The 14,840-nt window shown below is 40.6% G+C and overlaps 1 protein-coding gene across 1 annotated transcript in view; it reads right to left on the bottom strand.

The window, feature by feature from the left end:
* Positions 1–13,854, bottom strand: part of slc25a1b (slc25a1 solute carrier family 25 member 1b) — a 14,446-nt gene extending 592 nt beyond the window's left edge. Inside the window, exons 1-9 of the mRNA XM_079256082.1 lie at positions 13,559–13,854; positions 8,730–8,837; positions 7,444–7,543; positions 6,459–6,597; positions 5,316–5,400; positions 2,713–2,817; positions 2,511–2,626; positions 2,363–2,436; positions 1–892 (exon numbers count right to left, since the gene is read on the bottom strand). The exon at positions 1–892 is cut by the window's left edge and continues 592 nt beyond it. Of these exons, the coding sequence (XP_079112208.1) occupies positions 778–892; positions 2,363–2,436; positions 2,511–2,626; positions 2,713–2,817; positions 5,316–5,400; positions 6,459–6,597; positions 7,444–7,543; positions 8,730–8,837; positions 13,559–13,670 (954 nt within the window). The 5' untranslated portion in view covers positions 13,671–13,854 and the 3' untranslated portion in view covers positions 1–777. The remainder of the gene's footprint in view (positions 893–2,362; positions 2,437–2,510; positions 2,627–2,712; positions 2,818–5,315; positions 5,401–6,458; positions 6,598–7,443; positions 7,544–8,729; positions 8,838–13,558) is intronic.
* Positions 13,855–14,840: the final 986 nt, after the last annotated feature.

The raw sequence follows: 14,840 nt of genomic DNA, 5'->3' as shown, positions 1-14,840 counted from the left end.
TAAAAGGAAACAGTTGGGATGAGCTGAGGAAGACCTCAGGCAGCACCTGGAATGAAACCGCAGCGAGAAACCGAGCAGACAACTAAAAAATGTCCCGACAACTTTCCTTCGTTCGTAATGTCGAACATCTGAAAGCGAGTCAGACAGTACAGGCACTTCGTATGGCATCGGGAAATAAACATAAACATCTCTGCAAAAGAAAAGCGAATCCTCCCAAAACCACCTTTTCCTAAAAGAAATGTGCGTTTCTAAATAAAACACGTACAACTGAATTAAATTATCTACCTACACTGAGAATATTTAGACAATCTGCTTTTAAGGCATTTTTGTATTTCAGGAGCATCTGAATATGAATGATTCCATCAGATACCGAACAGGAAAAATGTCTAATTCTTCTGAAAAAGGGCTTTTTAATGGTCAATATCTGATTTCATTCATTTTCCTCAAGCATTTCTAAGTCACATTATGCTGGATGTGGCATCGGTTTGTCTTTGATTAGGTGCATTTAGCGTTAGTTTTTCCTCTGATCGGGTTGTTCCCTGAGCTGTTAGGAACGTCTCCCTGTGGGAGGTAAAGAAAGAGTGACTGTGTGCAGTGATTCTGCAGCCTCCTCGTGTTTTGTTATATCTTATTGCTGCACTTTAACTAAAACATCAGATAAAACCAATCTCTCTGTTATTCTGTCTGAAAGTAGCCGGAGGCAGACGTTAGAACCTAAAAGCAGGATTTAGGGAGGCTGGTTGACAATCCTGCCTCTGTAGCACCGAGACGTCCGTCTCAGTCCGTCTTCCAAACGATGTTCAGGACCTTGACGACTTCCTCATAGATGATGAAGACTATGGCCACGTCCATGCAGACCCGACCCAACCGAGGAACGGTACCTTTGTAGAACCTGAGAAGAAGAAGAAGCTTGATTTTAGTCTGTTCTGCAAGCAAACAGTCTGAACGTTTTCCCAAAGAAAACACCTGAACGTTGCAGACATCTTAACAAACGGAAGAAAACTGGACGAATAAATTAAAGATGTCTGATCAGACGAGTCAGAAACGACAAGAAAGGACCAAAAAACCTAAAAGGACATTTTTTAAAAAAGTAAACTAAAACAGCTCAGCTGCTGCTCACGTCTGATATCTGCTGCCTTATCAAGGCCGTTGCCATGGTAACCGAGCGTTCACCTTGTCCTGCATTGTAGGTCTAGTTCTGTTTTCCCACATTTATACTTCAGATTAACCTTCAGTTTATGAAGCTTCTCCTGCAGGAGTGTACTGCAGACCCACTGCAGCCACGTTGCCTTCTGCAGATTTCATCGTTAAAAATCAGAACTTCATCATCCATCAAATCCACCCGTCCAAAACCAGCGAGAGCCACGTTTCCACCAGCAGGTGCAGGCCCAGTTCACATGCGAAAGATGGGAAGTGTACACTTGTTTACCACCCGGGCTAGTTTTGCGGCATCCCTCTGTTGGGATGTCTGTTAGGGTTAACCCCGACCGAGGCGACCCGAAGCGGAACTCGACACGCTGCGGTCCTTTGACTGAAAAACCATCCCTTCTGCTGCGACGTGGCAGAAAAACAAACAGGAACGGCTCCTTGTTTAGAACAACAGATTGTCTTTTTGCAGAAGAAATCTCAGATCAACACACAAACACCCCCATTCTCCCGCTCTGTTTCTCAAACTGGGGGTCGGGACCCCCATGGAGGGTTGCCAGATTATCTCAGAAGGGTTGCCAGATAATTGTCAAAAAAAATATACAGATCCAACATTTGTCATTTGAAAGGGTTTTTATCAGGACTGTTAACTTGAAAGCATTAATGCAGAGGGAAATCAGTGAAATTAGCATATTTTAAAACATATAAATAACAAAGTTGGTCAACATACATACATATGTATAAAATCACAAATTTGCCATCGTCTCTACGAGAGATGCTGATTCTGGGCGTGTCGGTGAACAGAATCCCCCAAAAACCACTTTACGTTGTGATATTTTCTTTGTCAGTGACATTTCCTGGATCAGAACATCTAAATGAGTGAAACGCATCAGTCATATGAGCAGAATCCCAGCTGCCTAGCGGCCCACTGGGACCAGTTAGACGTTCCACCAGTTAGTTTGGTTTTGTTTTATTTCCTCTTCAGCACTTTCTCAACCTCCTTCCTCATTACCCAGATGTTTGCTGCTGCTATCACGTTCTAAATAAAGACATTTTTTCATTTAAAATATTTCATGTATTTATGTAAGTCATTTGACCTTAAAACAACAGAAGGGTAAGGTGAGGAACGGATGTATTTCCAGTGCAGCGTCATGATGGGAAAACCTACAGTACGACTGCTCCCACCCCCACAATGTCTGTCCTGACAGGTACTTACGCCATCGGTCCTTCATGCTTCATGATCTGAACGGCGCAGTCCACTGTGCTTTTGTACTTGTGCGCTTCGAGACCCTGTTAAAGAAAAAAAACACACTTCAGCAATGACGACGGAATAAAAACATGAGGGAGTACGTCTCTGAACTGACCTGCATCCTGGTCTTAATGACGTCCAGCGGAGTGTTTCCGAACACACTGGCAGCTCCAGCAACGGCTCCAAACAGTCCAGTTAGCACAGGGTTGATGGTTTTGTTGGGGTCATCACCTTCATGGTGGAAAAGAAGCAAACAAGCTTATTTCATGGCAAGTTTGCTTTCATGCAGCAGTTGTGGGCTGTGTTTGCTGTCTTGCCTTTGTACCAGTTCCTCAGCGAGGTCATGACGTAGAAGCGGATGGCCTGGTTGGAGCCTTGTTTTAGAACGGTGGCTGTCAGGCCCTGATAGGTCCCCTTCAGACCTGAGTACAAAACAAACAGCTTTTAACTACATTACATTAAAAAACAGCTATTTGGACAATAATGCACAGCTACAATCCCATTTTAATCCTTTAGTTTTTTACTAAAATAAACATTTAAAAGAAGTTATTCACCAGCAACTTTGTATGTTCTTGTAATTTAATTGTTTAGATGTCTTTCAGTCGGGATTTGGACCTCCTCACATCACTGAAACTGAACTTCTCAGAGTCTAAAACAAGATCCATCTGAACACAGACAGCAGGAGTTCGCTTTGGAAGTTCGGTTTTCCTACTTGAAAGATAAAAACTACTTCACATGAGGTGTAACTATAGATCTATTCAAGCAAAGAAGACATGCAGAGCTCCACAAGGCTCCGTGTTGGGCCCCTTGTTGTTCAGCATTTATATGCTCCTGCTAGTTAAGATCATATGGTTATAATTACGCTGATGACACTCAGCTTTATGTAACCGTCTTTCCATCCTCAACGTGTCACAAGTTCTTTCAGCTACATGAAGATAAAACTGAAAGAATTGTGTTTGGAGCAAGATGAGGATTGAAAGGTTAGCATGACGTTTTGGTTCGCCATGTTGAAACCCACAGGTTAGGTCAGAAATGTTGTTTATGTTTTGTACTCTGAGCTAAATTTTAAAAAGCCATCGTAAAGCAGGAACCAAACCAGCCCGAAGAACATATGTAGAAAAGAGGACTGACGTGATTCAGAAAACTTATTTAGCGTCTGTTCTCGGTTGTCTTGACAACTACAATGGATTTTTTCCATAGTTCTCTGAAGGAAAACTTCTTCACACTGCCTGGTCTACAAGGATCTGACTGGTTCTAGACCAGACCGTAGACCTGATCTGCTGGAGACGTCTGAGCCACTGAGGTTCTGACATCATCTGGTTCAAGTTTGTTTTCAACATTTAGTTTTCCTGCTTCTCGTATCCAGAACAACGTGGCAGACGTGATTTTATAAAAATCTTTTCTCCCATAGAGGAGCAGAGGGGAGGAAGGGGTGATGATGATGATGATGACAGTAATGATGATGATGATGACAGTAATGATGATGATGATGATGGTGATGACAGTAATGATGATGATAATGACGATGACAGTAATGATGATGATGATAATGGTGATGATGATAATGATAGTAATAATGATGATGATGATAATGGTGATGATGATAATGATAGTAATGATGATGATGATGATAGTAATGATGATGATGATGATAATGGTGATGATGATAAAGATAGTAATAATGATGATGATAATGGTGATGATGATAAAGATAGTAATAATGATGATGGTGATGATGATAAAGATAGTAATAATGATGATGATAATGGTGATGATGATAAAGATAGTAATAATGATGATGATAATGGTGATGATGATAATGATAGTAATAATGATGATGATAATGGTGATGATGATAATGATAGTAATAATGATGATAATGGTGATGATGATAAAGATAGTAATAATGATGATGATGATAATGGTGATGATGATAATGATAGTAATAATGATGATGATGATAATGGTGATGATGATAATGATAGTAATAATGATGATGATAATGGTGATGATGATAATGATAGTAATAATGATGATAATGGTGATGATGATAAAGATAGTAATAATGATGATGATGATAATGATAGTAATAATGATGATGATGATGGTGATGATGATAAAGGTAGTAATAATGATGATGATAATGGTGATGATGATAATGATAGTAATGATGATGATTAACTTAATGACGATGCTGATATTTTTGATGATGATGATGATGATGCTGACAGTATTGATGATGATCTTACTGATGATGATGATGATTACACTAATGATAATGATAATGATGATGATGATGATCTCAATGATAAACATCGTAATGATGATGACGATGACAATAATGATGATCATGATGATGATCTTTATGACGATGATGATGATCTTTAATGATGATGACACTATGATAATGTAAGGATGAAGATAAGGAGTATGAGGATGATGAAGATAACAAGAATGATGAGAATGAAGATGACGATGAAGAACATCACGATGATGGTGATGACAACAATGATGAGGATGATGAGAAAGATGAGGATGAGAATGATAAGGAAGATGAAGGGTTATGATGAGGAGGATTTTGATGATAACTATGACAACAATGATGATGAGGAAGATGGAAGAGGATGACGATGAGAATGATGATGATTTAATGTTAAATGGGAAGCGCTCTGCCAGCTGTGCTGAAACCTGATCCAGACCTCATTTCTCTGCATCTTCCTTCCAATCATCCAGTTTTGTGTGTTGCTCGTTAGTTCTGCAGGTTTCTCTGCGAATGTTAGCGGCTCGCTCATTTTCAGTCAGGCCTGAAACAAACAGCTACAACCGGATCTGAAACAAATCCTCGTATAAAGAAAGGAGATGTGGATCAGGACGTCTGCATGTTCAGACGAGCTGGACCAGTAGGCGGCAGCAGAGTTACCTTGAGACCTGATGATCTCCCTCACACCATGAAAAAATCCTCTGTACTTGGGGTTTGCTGATGTTTGATCATGAATGAATTTAACCTAAAATAAAAACATGGAGACAAGGATTACTTACAGACAGAAACCATTCAGAGCACCAAACTCATCCACGTGCACACGTCTGTTGTTATTCTGGGTGGAGCTGCAGCCTGCAGGATTATTATAATGACTACAGCACTTCAAACAGCTAAAGCTGCAGATTAGAAAAATTACAGGCTGCATTTTTTGTGTCTAAACTCAGAGGATTAAACCGTAATCCTCAAACTGTGAAATCCTCATGAGAAAGACATACGCTCAACCTCTAAAGCTGCGGTATGCGTCTTTCACTAATTTATCTTCTGTAACCTTGGAATAAAACCAGAGACTGTATATAAAAGATGGGCGGACCCTCCGTGACGTCAACCATAGGTTTCTGAACAGCTGGATTGAAGCTCGGTGGGCGGTTCCTACCATCGCCATTTTGGCAGCGTCATGCGTGTCGTCTCGCCCGGAAAATACAAATATGGACAAAGAGGTGGAGCTGAGAGGGGGCTGTGAGCGTCATGGTGGATGATTGACATCGAGTGAACTCCGAGATTTCTGAAGGTAAGAGCTAAACGAGCTAACCCGGAGATAACCAGTTAACAGAGGTAAGCGGGCTAAAGCTAAGTCACGTTGTTAACTGGCTGGTTGTTCTATGTTCTTCTGACTTGAAGCGGGAGATTGGGTACCTGTCAATCAAAAGGAAACGCCCCTAAATATGCCGAATTTCGAGACTAAATTACTTTTAAACGGGCGAGTTAGAAAAAAAATTTACTCTCCCCACAGTTGTCATGAAGGTAAACCTGACCTATTAAACCGACACCAGGCTGTAAACATGTTTATTCCTGCTGTAAACATGTTTATTTCTGCTATAAACATGTTTATTCCTGCTGTAAACATGTTTATTTCTGCTGTGAAGTTGGTCTTTTTAACATGGGAGTCTATGGGGATTCGCTCTGTTTGCAGCCCCTAGTGGATGAAGGGGGAACTGCAGTTTTATGCACTTCTGAATAGGCTTCCCTTTTAACTGTCGGAGGTTGCCGCTTGAATAAAATGTTCTTTTACTCATCTTTACTTACCTTCACTGTCTCCATAGGACAGACCACAAAGATGGCCTCGGCAACTCCGGCCCCCAGACCACAGAGGAACCCTCGCTTGCTGTCCAGCTTCCCGCTCTCATCCCGCATCTTATTACTGAGGAACTCAAACACTCCAAACCTGAATAAATAAAAGATTAACAACTTAAAAAAATAAATAAATAAAGCCTCTACAAACCAAAAATAAGCCTTTATCGGGGCACAACAGTTAGATTTTCCTGTCCTGAAAAGAGTGAATGGATGGGCAAGAGCAGCAGGAAGGTAGGGTGTCAGAAAGAAATAAAGACTTTATCTGGAGTTCAGGCTACAGTGAACGTTTACATTTAAACTGAATATCTGCAGCTAAAGGCTAACGGTAAGACAAGGAGCAGGAATGTTGGAAGCATCATCACCCCCTGCTGGTGGGGATGTGCAACTGCGAGGCAAAAAGTACAGCTATAAAAAGAATTAGGACTTTCACAGGCATTTACAATATTATACATGTTGATTTTTATTATTATTATTATTAAATTACTGAAATTCCCATTTTGAAAATAATTGTTATAGTTAAAAATTTGTAGTTTCCTTCAAATCTGAAGCCTTTGGATGTGTTTCACATGCTGTAACATATATGCATTACAACCCAGCTCAGCTTGTAGGGATTTAGCTCCTTTACTTCTGCTTTTATAAAAACAAAAGAAAACTAAGAGCGTTACATTTATTTTTCAGAATATGTTCTGGAACACAGCTCAGCTGTTCTTTGCACAAAAAAGAAAATGGTCTGCATGACCAAACTCAGAGCAGGTTGAGTGTTGCCTCCTCCAGACCATCACAACTCCTCCTCCGTGCTTCACAGGAACAATTACACATTCAGATATCTGGAATGTGACATCTGGACCCAGTCAACCAGATCTCTGTAGGTCGACTTTTGACCGTGTTGATGGAAAATAGGAAACTGCGTGTTTGGTTTGGTTGGGAGTTCCAGTACCTGACGGCTGCTTTCGGTATAGATCCGTAGACCAGCGAGCTCAGACCCCTATAGAGTCCCCTCACCCCATGACTGTTCACCGTCTGCTTCACACAGTCAACTGAGAGGGATGAAAAAAAAAAAAGTTTAATAAAAAGGTCAAATGTTATCCTGTTATCTGCAAATACGATTTTTTTGGGGCTGTTGCTCACATTGTGTGGTGTAAAGTCCGAGAAGGAAAAGAAAAGATGAAGCAGCTTTTGTGGGTTTTTTTTGTGTTTGATGGCTTTTGGATTCCTATTGTGGCTAATTTTAAGTTTGTGTTGAGGTTATTTATAGAGTGTTGTGGCTACTTGTGGAATGTTGTGGCTTTTTCATTTGTGATGCTGGTAATTGCGTCGCATTGCAGCTAATTGTGGAGTTTTGTGGCTGGTCAGCCATGTAGCATTTCAGTTAATTTTGGAGTTATGTTGCTGGTTAATAACGTAGCATTCCAGCTCATTGTGGAGTGTTTTAGCTTTATCATTTGCTGTTAATTGTATAGCATTAAGGCTAATTACAGAGTTTTGCTTCTGGTTAATTATGTAGCATTGCAGCTAATGGTGGAGCTTTCCGGATGGTTAACTGTGCAGTATTGCAGCTAGTTGTGAAGTGTTGCGACTAACTGTGTAGCACTACAGGTAATTGTTTAGCAATTTGGATTTTGTATTTGTTTTGCAGTATTGCATAGCATTGCAGCTTACTGCAGGGCTTTGTGGCTGGCTAATGTGACGTGATGCAGCTCATTGTGTAGCATTGCGGCTAACTGCAGAGTTTGCAGCTGTTTAACTGTATAGCATTGCAGCTAATTTTGGAGCTTTGCGGCTGGTTAATTGTGACGTGATGCAGCTAATTATGTAGCATTTGGGCTAATTGTGGAGCTTTCCAGTTAGTTAACTGTGTAGCACTGCAGCTAATTGTTGAGCAAGTTGGCTTTCGCATTTGTTTTGCAGTTAATTGCGTAGCTTTGTGGCTGTTTAACTGTGTAGCAATGCAGCTAATTGTGAAGCACTGCTGCTAATTGTGGAGCGCTGTGGCTTTCGTATATGTGTTGTGGTTTTTGTGTTGTTGTGACACTTCAAGCTCCTGTAGTAAACAAATTTTATTTGACAAAATATCCAAAGTAAACCTACATAAAATGACATTTAATAGTAGATTAAGATTCTATTTTAGGTGTTATTTACAGTAGGGTCAATCCAATTAAAAAGAAAAAAATCATCCAGAAGTTTCTTCATTATCTATAAACTTGACACCATGTGTGAACCCACCAATTCCTTTGTACTTGGGAGGATTTGCTTTCTCATCCAGCTGCAGCTGTGTTTTAACATACTCTGTAGGGAAGGTGATGCAGATCTCTATGCCTCCAGCAATCCCACCTGAAATAACAAGACGGAACTCCGTCAGCATGGTTTCATCAGGCCAGTTTCGGAGAGAAACTAGAACACATTCTTGTGAAGGCATCGACAAAACAAACTCTTGCACTGGTTTCAATCATTTATCAAAGTTTTGCATTAAGACTTTTCATACTTTTCATAAGTTTCAAAGACAAACTTAATTAGTTAATTAAGAAAACTGTGTAATTGTGACACAAAAGGATGCAAAACATCAAGTTTGACAAGTGAGGAAGGGTGCAACAAAGCAAAGCAGGAAGCATAAAAATAAAACTAAATTGAAATTTTAAAGTCTGAGTAAATTAAATGTGCACATTACATGTTGGACATCTTGGTCAGATCTGAGAAATATACAGAAAAATGTGGAAATATGAAAGCAAAAATAAAAGCACTGGATTGATTTTCACCATAAGTGATTTATATTTTCCTCATTTCATAATTATATGAATTTCATATTATATGTGCATTCACATTCTCTTTACTATTTTTAAATCAAATACAAAATTTTTAATCTTGACATTTATTATTTTCCTTGTTTAATTTTCTCAGCTAATTTTAACTGAATATTGAAATATATACATGTTGCATTATTTTTAAATTTATTAACTGTAAAATTTTAATAAATGTTAAAATAAATGTTTGAAAATGGTCATTTGTCTTTACATTTCCACATTAATTTTTGTGAAAGTTTGTGGAAATATTTAAAAAGTAAATAAAATTTTTAAAAAAGACCCTCATACAAAGTTGAAATTTCCCTTTGGGGTTAATTAAGTATTTTTCATTTAATTTAATTCAATTTACTTTTTCCTCATTTTACAATTACATTTTAAGTATTCCTTTTTGGCACACCTGTGACTCCATAGCCTCCACTCTGTGCCTGCAGCCAACCAGACGAAGACCAGTTCCACCTTAAATGTCTGGCTGTCTCACATCTGCCGTTGAACAGCGAACAAGCAGCCTGCAGCGGATTGGCTGGCCGGCATCAGCGTGATCCTGCACACAGATACTCCCCCTGGTCCTGCTCCAAGTCAGGGGGGCGTGTAACCTCCAGAGCTCAAACTGTTCTCCACATTACTGAGCAGCCACAGGGATTTACGAGGCCTCGAAGGGGTTCCTTCTTTAAAAACAAACCAAGAGTTTGCATCCAGAGTGAGGAAGTTAACTTCAACACATCTGACTCTGTGAGCAGCAGTTAGAAAAACAAAGAGTGAAAAAGCTCTTTCAGTGAACTCTGCCTGCTGTAGCCTCGGATCGTCTTCATAAAGGTCCTCTGTTGATGCTTTTGGACATGCATTTCCAGAATCATGCAGACAGCCCGACACAGCAGTGGTTCAAGCCAACGCTACACATCAGGAACAACCACGCAGCGTGTCGAGGTGTTAGACTAACACTTCACATGCAGACTGGATGCAGACAGTGCTGGTTATGACACACCCAGGCATTTTTTCTGCTTACAGGCACGCTCTTCCAGCTGCACCTACAAATTAAGCTCGAATCAAAAGCAGTCCACATCTGCAACACGCCTCTGTGCAGTACCTGCAGCGCGCTCCCGAGCCGAGCTGGGGAAAAGACACACAACCAGTTTACCGGGTCTAACAGGAAGTCCTGAAGTCCCCAGAACCACCAGTTAAAGAAGTGCTGGAACGTCTGTGTGCACGTGCAGTAACTCCTAACATATGGCACAAGACCTCTGCACATGTCGGCTGTCGGAGTTTTCTCTGCATGTTTATTTTTTGTTTGGAAGCTCATTCATGTCACCTGTAAATGACTAATACTGGCAGCAAATCTCAGTTATCAGATGAAGGAAAGTCATAACTGTTAAATTAAAAAGTCAAAACTGATGTTATAAAGTCATAACTATGAGGCTTTAAGTCACAAATATGAAGTAAAACGTCAGTTATCATATAAAATGTCAAATATTGACTGAAAAAGTCACAACTATGATATATTAAATCATTCATCAGAATGAAATAAAATAGTAACAACTGTGAAATTACAGAAAAAAACTAAATTATTACATAAAAAGTCACAAGTATGACAGAAAGTCACCATTTAGATCACAACAGATTGAAATAGTTTATTGTCATTTGATCAGTAAGACAAGAAGTTTCCTGTACAGAGAGGTTCTGACTTTGCCGTCCAATAAAACACGAATCCAAATAGAATCATTTAATAAACACGCAGTTTTAGAAAAACGTGCATAAAACACGTAAAATACAAACTCTGAGCGAGTAAAAAACACTGCGATGATGCAGGTGCAAAAACTGATTAATACATAATCGGAGGCATAAAAACAGTAAACAATGTTACAGTTACTGTTTGTAGTGTAAACAAGCCACCGTTTCAGACGCCAGTCAGCTGATCCGGAGTTACAGAGTCTGTTTGTCCTGCATCTCCTGCCTGATGAAGAGCTTCAAGTCACAATTCTCTCATAATAATTATGTTTTACCTCAGAATTAAGATTAAAAACTCAAAACTGTGAGGTTATAAGTCACAGTTATGTAAAAAGCTCAAATTATGATATAAAGATATTAATAAAAAGTCAGAAATATGAGGTTTCATCAGTGGTGGAAACAGGACTCCAACCGTTTATAACTTCTGCATCGTTCAGCATGACATTGATCATTGATCAGAGCGTTATCAATGCTGTAATCTGCACCTGGAAGCAGTTTCTCCCTTTCCTCCCCCGTTGATGAGCTAAAAACCATACAAACAAACATCCAGAAAGTCAATAACTCAAAAATAAAACATGAAAAAGCAGGAGGTGCGTTATGAAAGCTGAATGTGACGCTGGCGCTCCTGACAGCACACCAGATCCAGTTGCACGTCTCTAATGTGTTTTTTATGTTTAACTAGAGGAGAAGTAAAGGTTGAAGCACTTTATGCAGTAATGCAGGTACAGTACAAGTCTGGACGTCCCGTTTCCAGGGTCAATGAATGCAGCATGAGCACATCAAACAGGAAGCAACAGAAAACTTGTCTTATTGTTTAGTTTTATGGTGATATAACTGATCTGTAGTTGTTGTTTCATCATGACATAACTCCTCCCGACTGGTGCAGCGTCATCCTGATAGGCCACACCCCCATCAGCATCCCACGCTGACCTCAGAGCAGCTTCAGCGCTGCAGACTGGAGCCCATTCAGCAGCTCAACCGGTTGTAATCTGGGGGAACGAGGGTGCAGGCTGACGGAGCAAACTGCTTTGTCATGGTGACTCGTGACGTCCCCAGCGGAGACCCGGGCCCCTGAGCAAACGCTACGAGGGCAGGGGGGGCAGCTGGTAAACACCCAGAAAACTGCTGACAGTCCTGTTCTGGACGTCAGACTTCTTCTGATGTGTCCACAGTGTGTGTTGCAATGCTGCTAATAATGATTGATTTATGCAAGGCGGTGAACTCTGTGAAACCGGAGCATCTGTCACTGATTGACGACAGAGTCGGGGTTAAAGTCTACAGTCCAGATCTGATCCAGAGCCGCACGTTTTACTGCAGAATCAAGTGTTTTCTGGTGCTGCAACGTGAATTTCACAAACATTCTGCTTCCTTTTTTCCCTTTTCCAGTTTGTGTTGCTGTAAATGTTCATTCTGCACCTGTTGCAGCCGCTTTCAGTCCCGGTCTTCAGCCTTGCATCCGCCTTCCCCTTCCATCAGGACCAGGCCTGGCTCGGCTGGAGGTCCAAATCCTCTGGATTTGTTCCTGTTTCTCAGATCCCGGTAAACAGCGTCTTTGTGACGGGTTGCTCGTAACAAAGCGCCTAAATATCCAGTTTAAACTGGTTCTTTGCCAAATTGACTGTTATGTGTCCATACAACACGGCTCATCCCTTCAGGAACATTTTTTAATACAACTTAACTTTTTTTTTTTTTAAACAAAAAAAAATCGATTTTTTTTCGAATAAAAATAATCCAATTGTAAAATTTTTTTGTCATATTTATCATTTTTATTGATCTTTTTACTTGTCTTCTTGGGCATTATAGCAGCAGAATGATGGTCTGGATACTGTGTTGTTTTTTCCTAATTTAAATCAAGAAAAATGATGAGCAAAAAAAAAAAAAAAAAAGTTTTATACATTTTCTTTAATCTACAAAAATCGTTAATATTAAAGTATTGTGAGAATCGCAGTTTAAATCAAATCGGCATGCAAAAATCAGAATCGAATCAGGACAAAAGCATATCATCACAGCTCTACTCTGGTTATATTGTTAAGATCTGAACACAAACAGGACTGGAAATGAGTGGAAGGAAACCAGCAGGTGTCTGGAGAAAAACTTTGAAGGACCTTCAGAAAGTCTGGAGGGCGACTGACTAAAACATGGAGAGAAGACTGCAGGAAGGTCTGGCTGGTGGTCTGGATCAGGACTTGTTATTGCAGAGGAAAGCACCAAGGACTCTCTCTGCTTTCTGTTATGACTGAATAATCTCCAGGAAATTCAGACACCTCTTTAGGATTTTACAAGTGTTTGTTGACAACTTTATGAATATCTCTTGAGTAAAACCGAATGATAAAACTTCTTCCAGAATGAAGGTAATGAAAGGTGAGAATGCAGATGTGCAAGTCCTGAACTATCCCCTGCAGCCAGGTGGAAAACAATCTCTCATCTGGAGGGTTTTAGCTGCAGTGTGCAGACCGAGCTCAGGTGTGAAACTTGGGAAGAAGTTCCGGACCCCCCCTACCTGCAGCGTCCTGCTGTCAGATGCAGTCTTACCTGCCAGGATGGCCTTGCCAGGGTGCGTGAGCTTGGCTTTACCCGCCGGAGCTGCAGCTGCCAGGCACCCAGGTCTGTGAAAAGGGCTCGTGAATCCGCTCGCCTCCGACATGACTGCGATGCCCGGCCTAACTTTTCTCTCTCTTTAATCACAGACTGCTGCAAACCCACTCAAGTCCTCGTGCAGTCTGACTGCCTCGTGCAGGAGCGACGCAGACATCCACAGGCCTGCAGGCGGTGTTGACCATTGGACTTGGTGCTCATCAAGGTCTGATAATGTCTGTGTACTTTTGACAGTGAAGTTCCCTCCGTGGCGCTGATAACGTCGAGTCAGTGTTCTGTTGGGCGGGGCAGGATGTGACACGTTCCCCACCGACACGGGAAAACGCCATGTTTGTCAGAAATGTTTAAGGGCGACCGGACCGATGCTGTGATGGCGGCGTGTCGCCTGCAGAGGGCGCTGTTTCCTCACGATGTTTACAGGCAGCAGGGGTGTAGCGACTCTTTAGTTTGAAGAGGGGGCCGTGCCCTTTCGTAGGACATTGGGGGGTAAGGTCTGCAACCTGAACAATCCAAAGAGACATTTTTGCCATCAACACAGCAAAATACAACTCATTTAGACCAGCACATTACTTTTTAATTTAAAAAAAAATCTTTTTGATAAATATCTGCTCTACAAAATTAGCTGTTTTCAAGAACCATAACTTAATTTCTGTTTTAGATTGCTAAATCTAATTAGCAACGACATGGCTAAGCGATGACTCACTTAGCTTTGATGATTTCATGTATTTTTTAGGAATAAAATTGATACTATTAGAGATCAAATCCACAATATTCTTCCTTCTACTTATAGTGTTGAGCTTGTCATAGTTTCTCTCTTTCTTTGTCGCTCTTGGTTGTTAGTTTTTCTGTGTTTTACTGGCGACATGTCCAGGGTGTCCCTGCCCCTCACCCAATGATTGTTTGGATAGATTCCAGCTTCCTCACGACCCTGGATGGATGGATGGATGGATGACATATAAATATGTTGTACAAACCATAAACATCTGTCAGTACAAGTTTAGAAAAGCAATGCACTGCTGGGCCAGTTTTAGCCGTATTTTGGATATTACCATGAACATGTGCTGTGCTGGAGGCTTGTGTCCCAACAAACCAGCAGAAAACTTGCTGAAGATCTACAGAAACTCTGAAAGGAAATCTTTGTGTATGTCATCATTAAACCACAAAGTTCCACATTTGTTCTGCTTAAATTAATTTTCCCTCTCATCATTCCTCTCTAACC

The sequence above is a fragment of the Telmatherina bonti genome, assembly GCF_933228915.1.
Source record: "Telmatherina bonti genome assembly, chromosome: 17".
In the NCBI taxonomy this organism is placed as follows: Eukaryota; Metazoa; Chordata; class Actinopteri; order Atheriniformes; family Telmatherinidae; genus Telmatherina; species Telmatherina bonti.
Note: the sequence above shows the minus strand (reverse complement) of the source record. Positions and strands in the feature narration are given on the sequence as shown.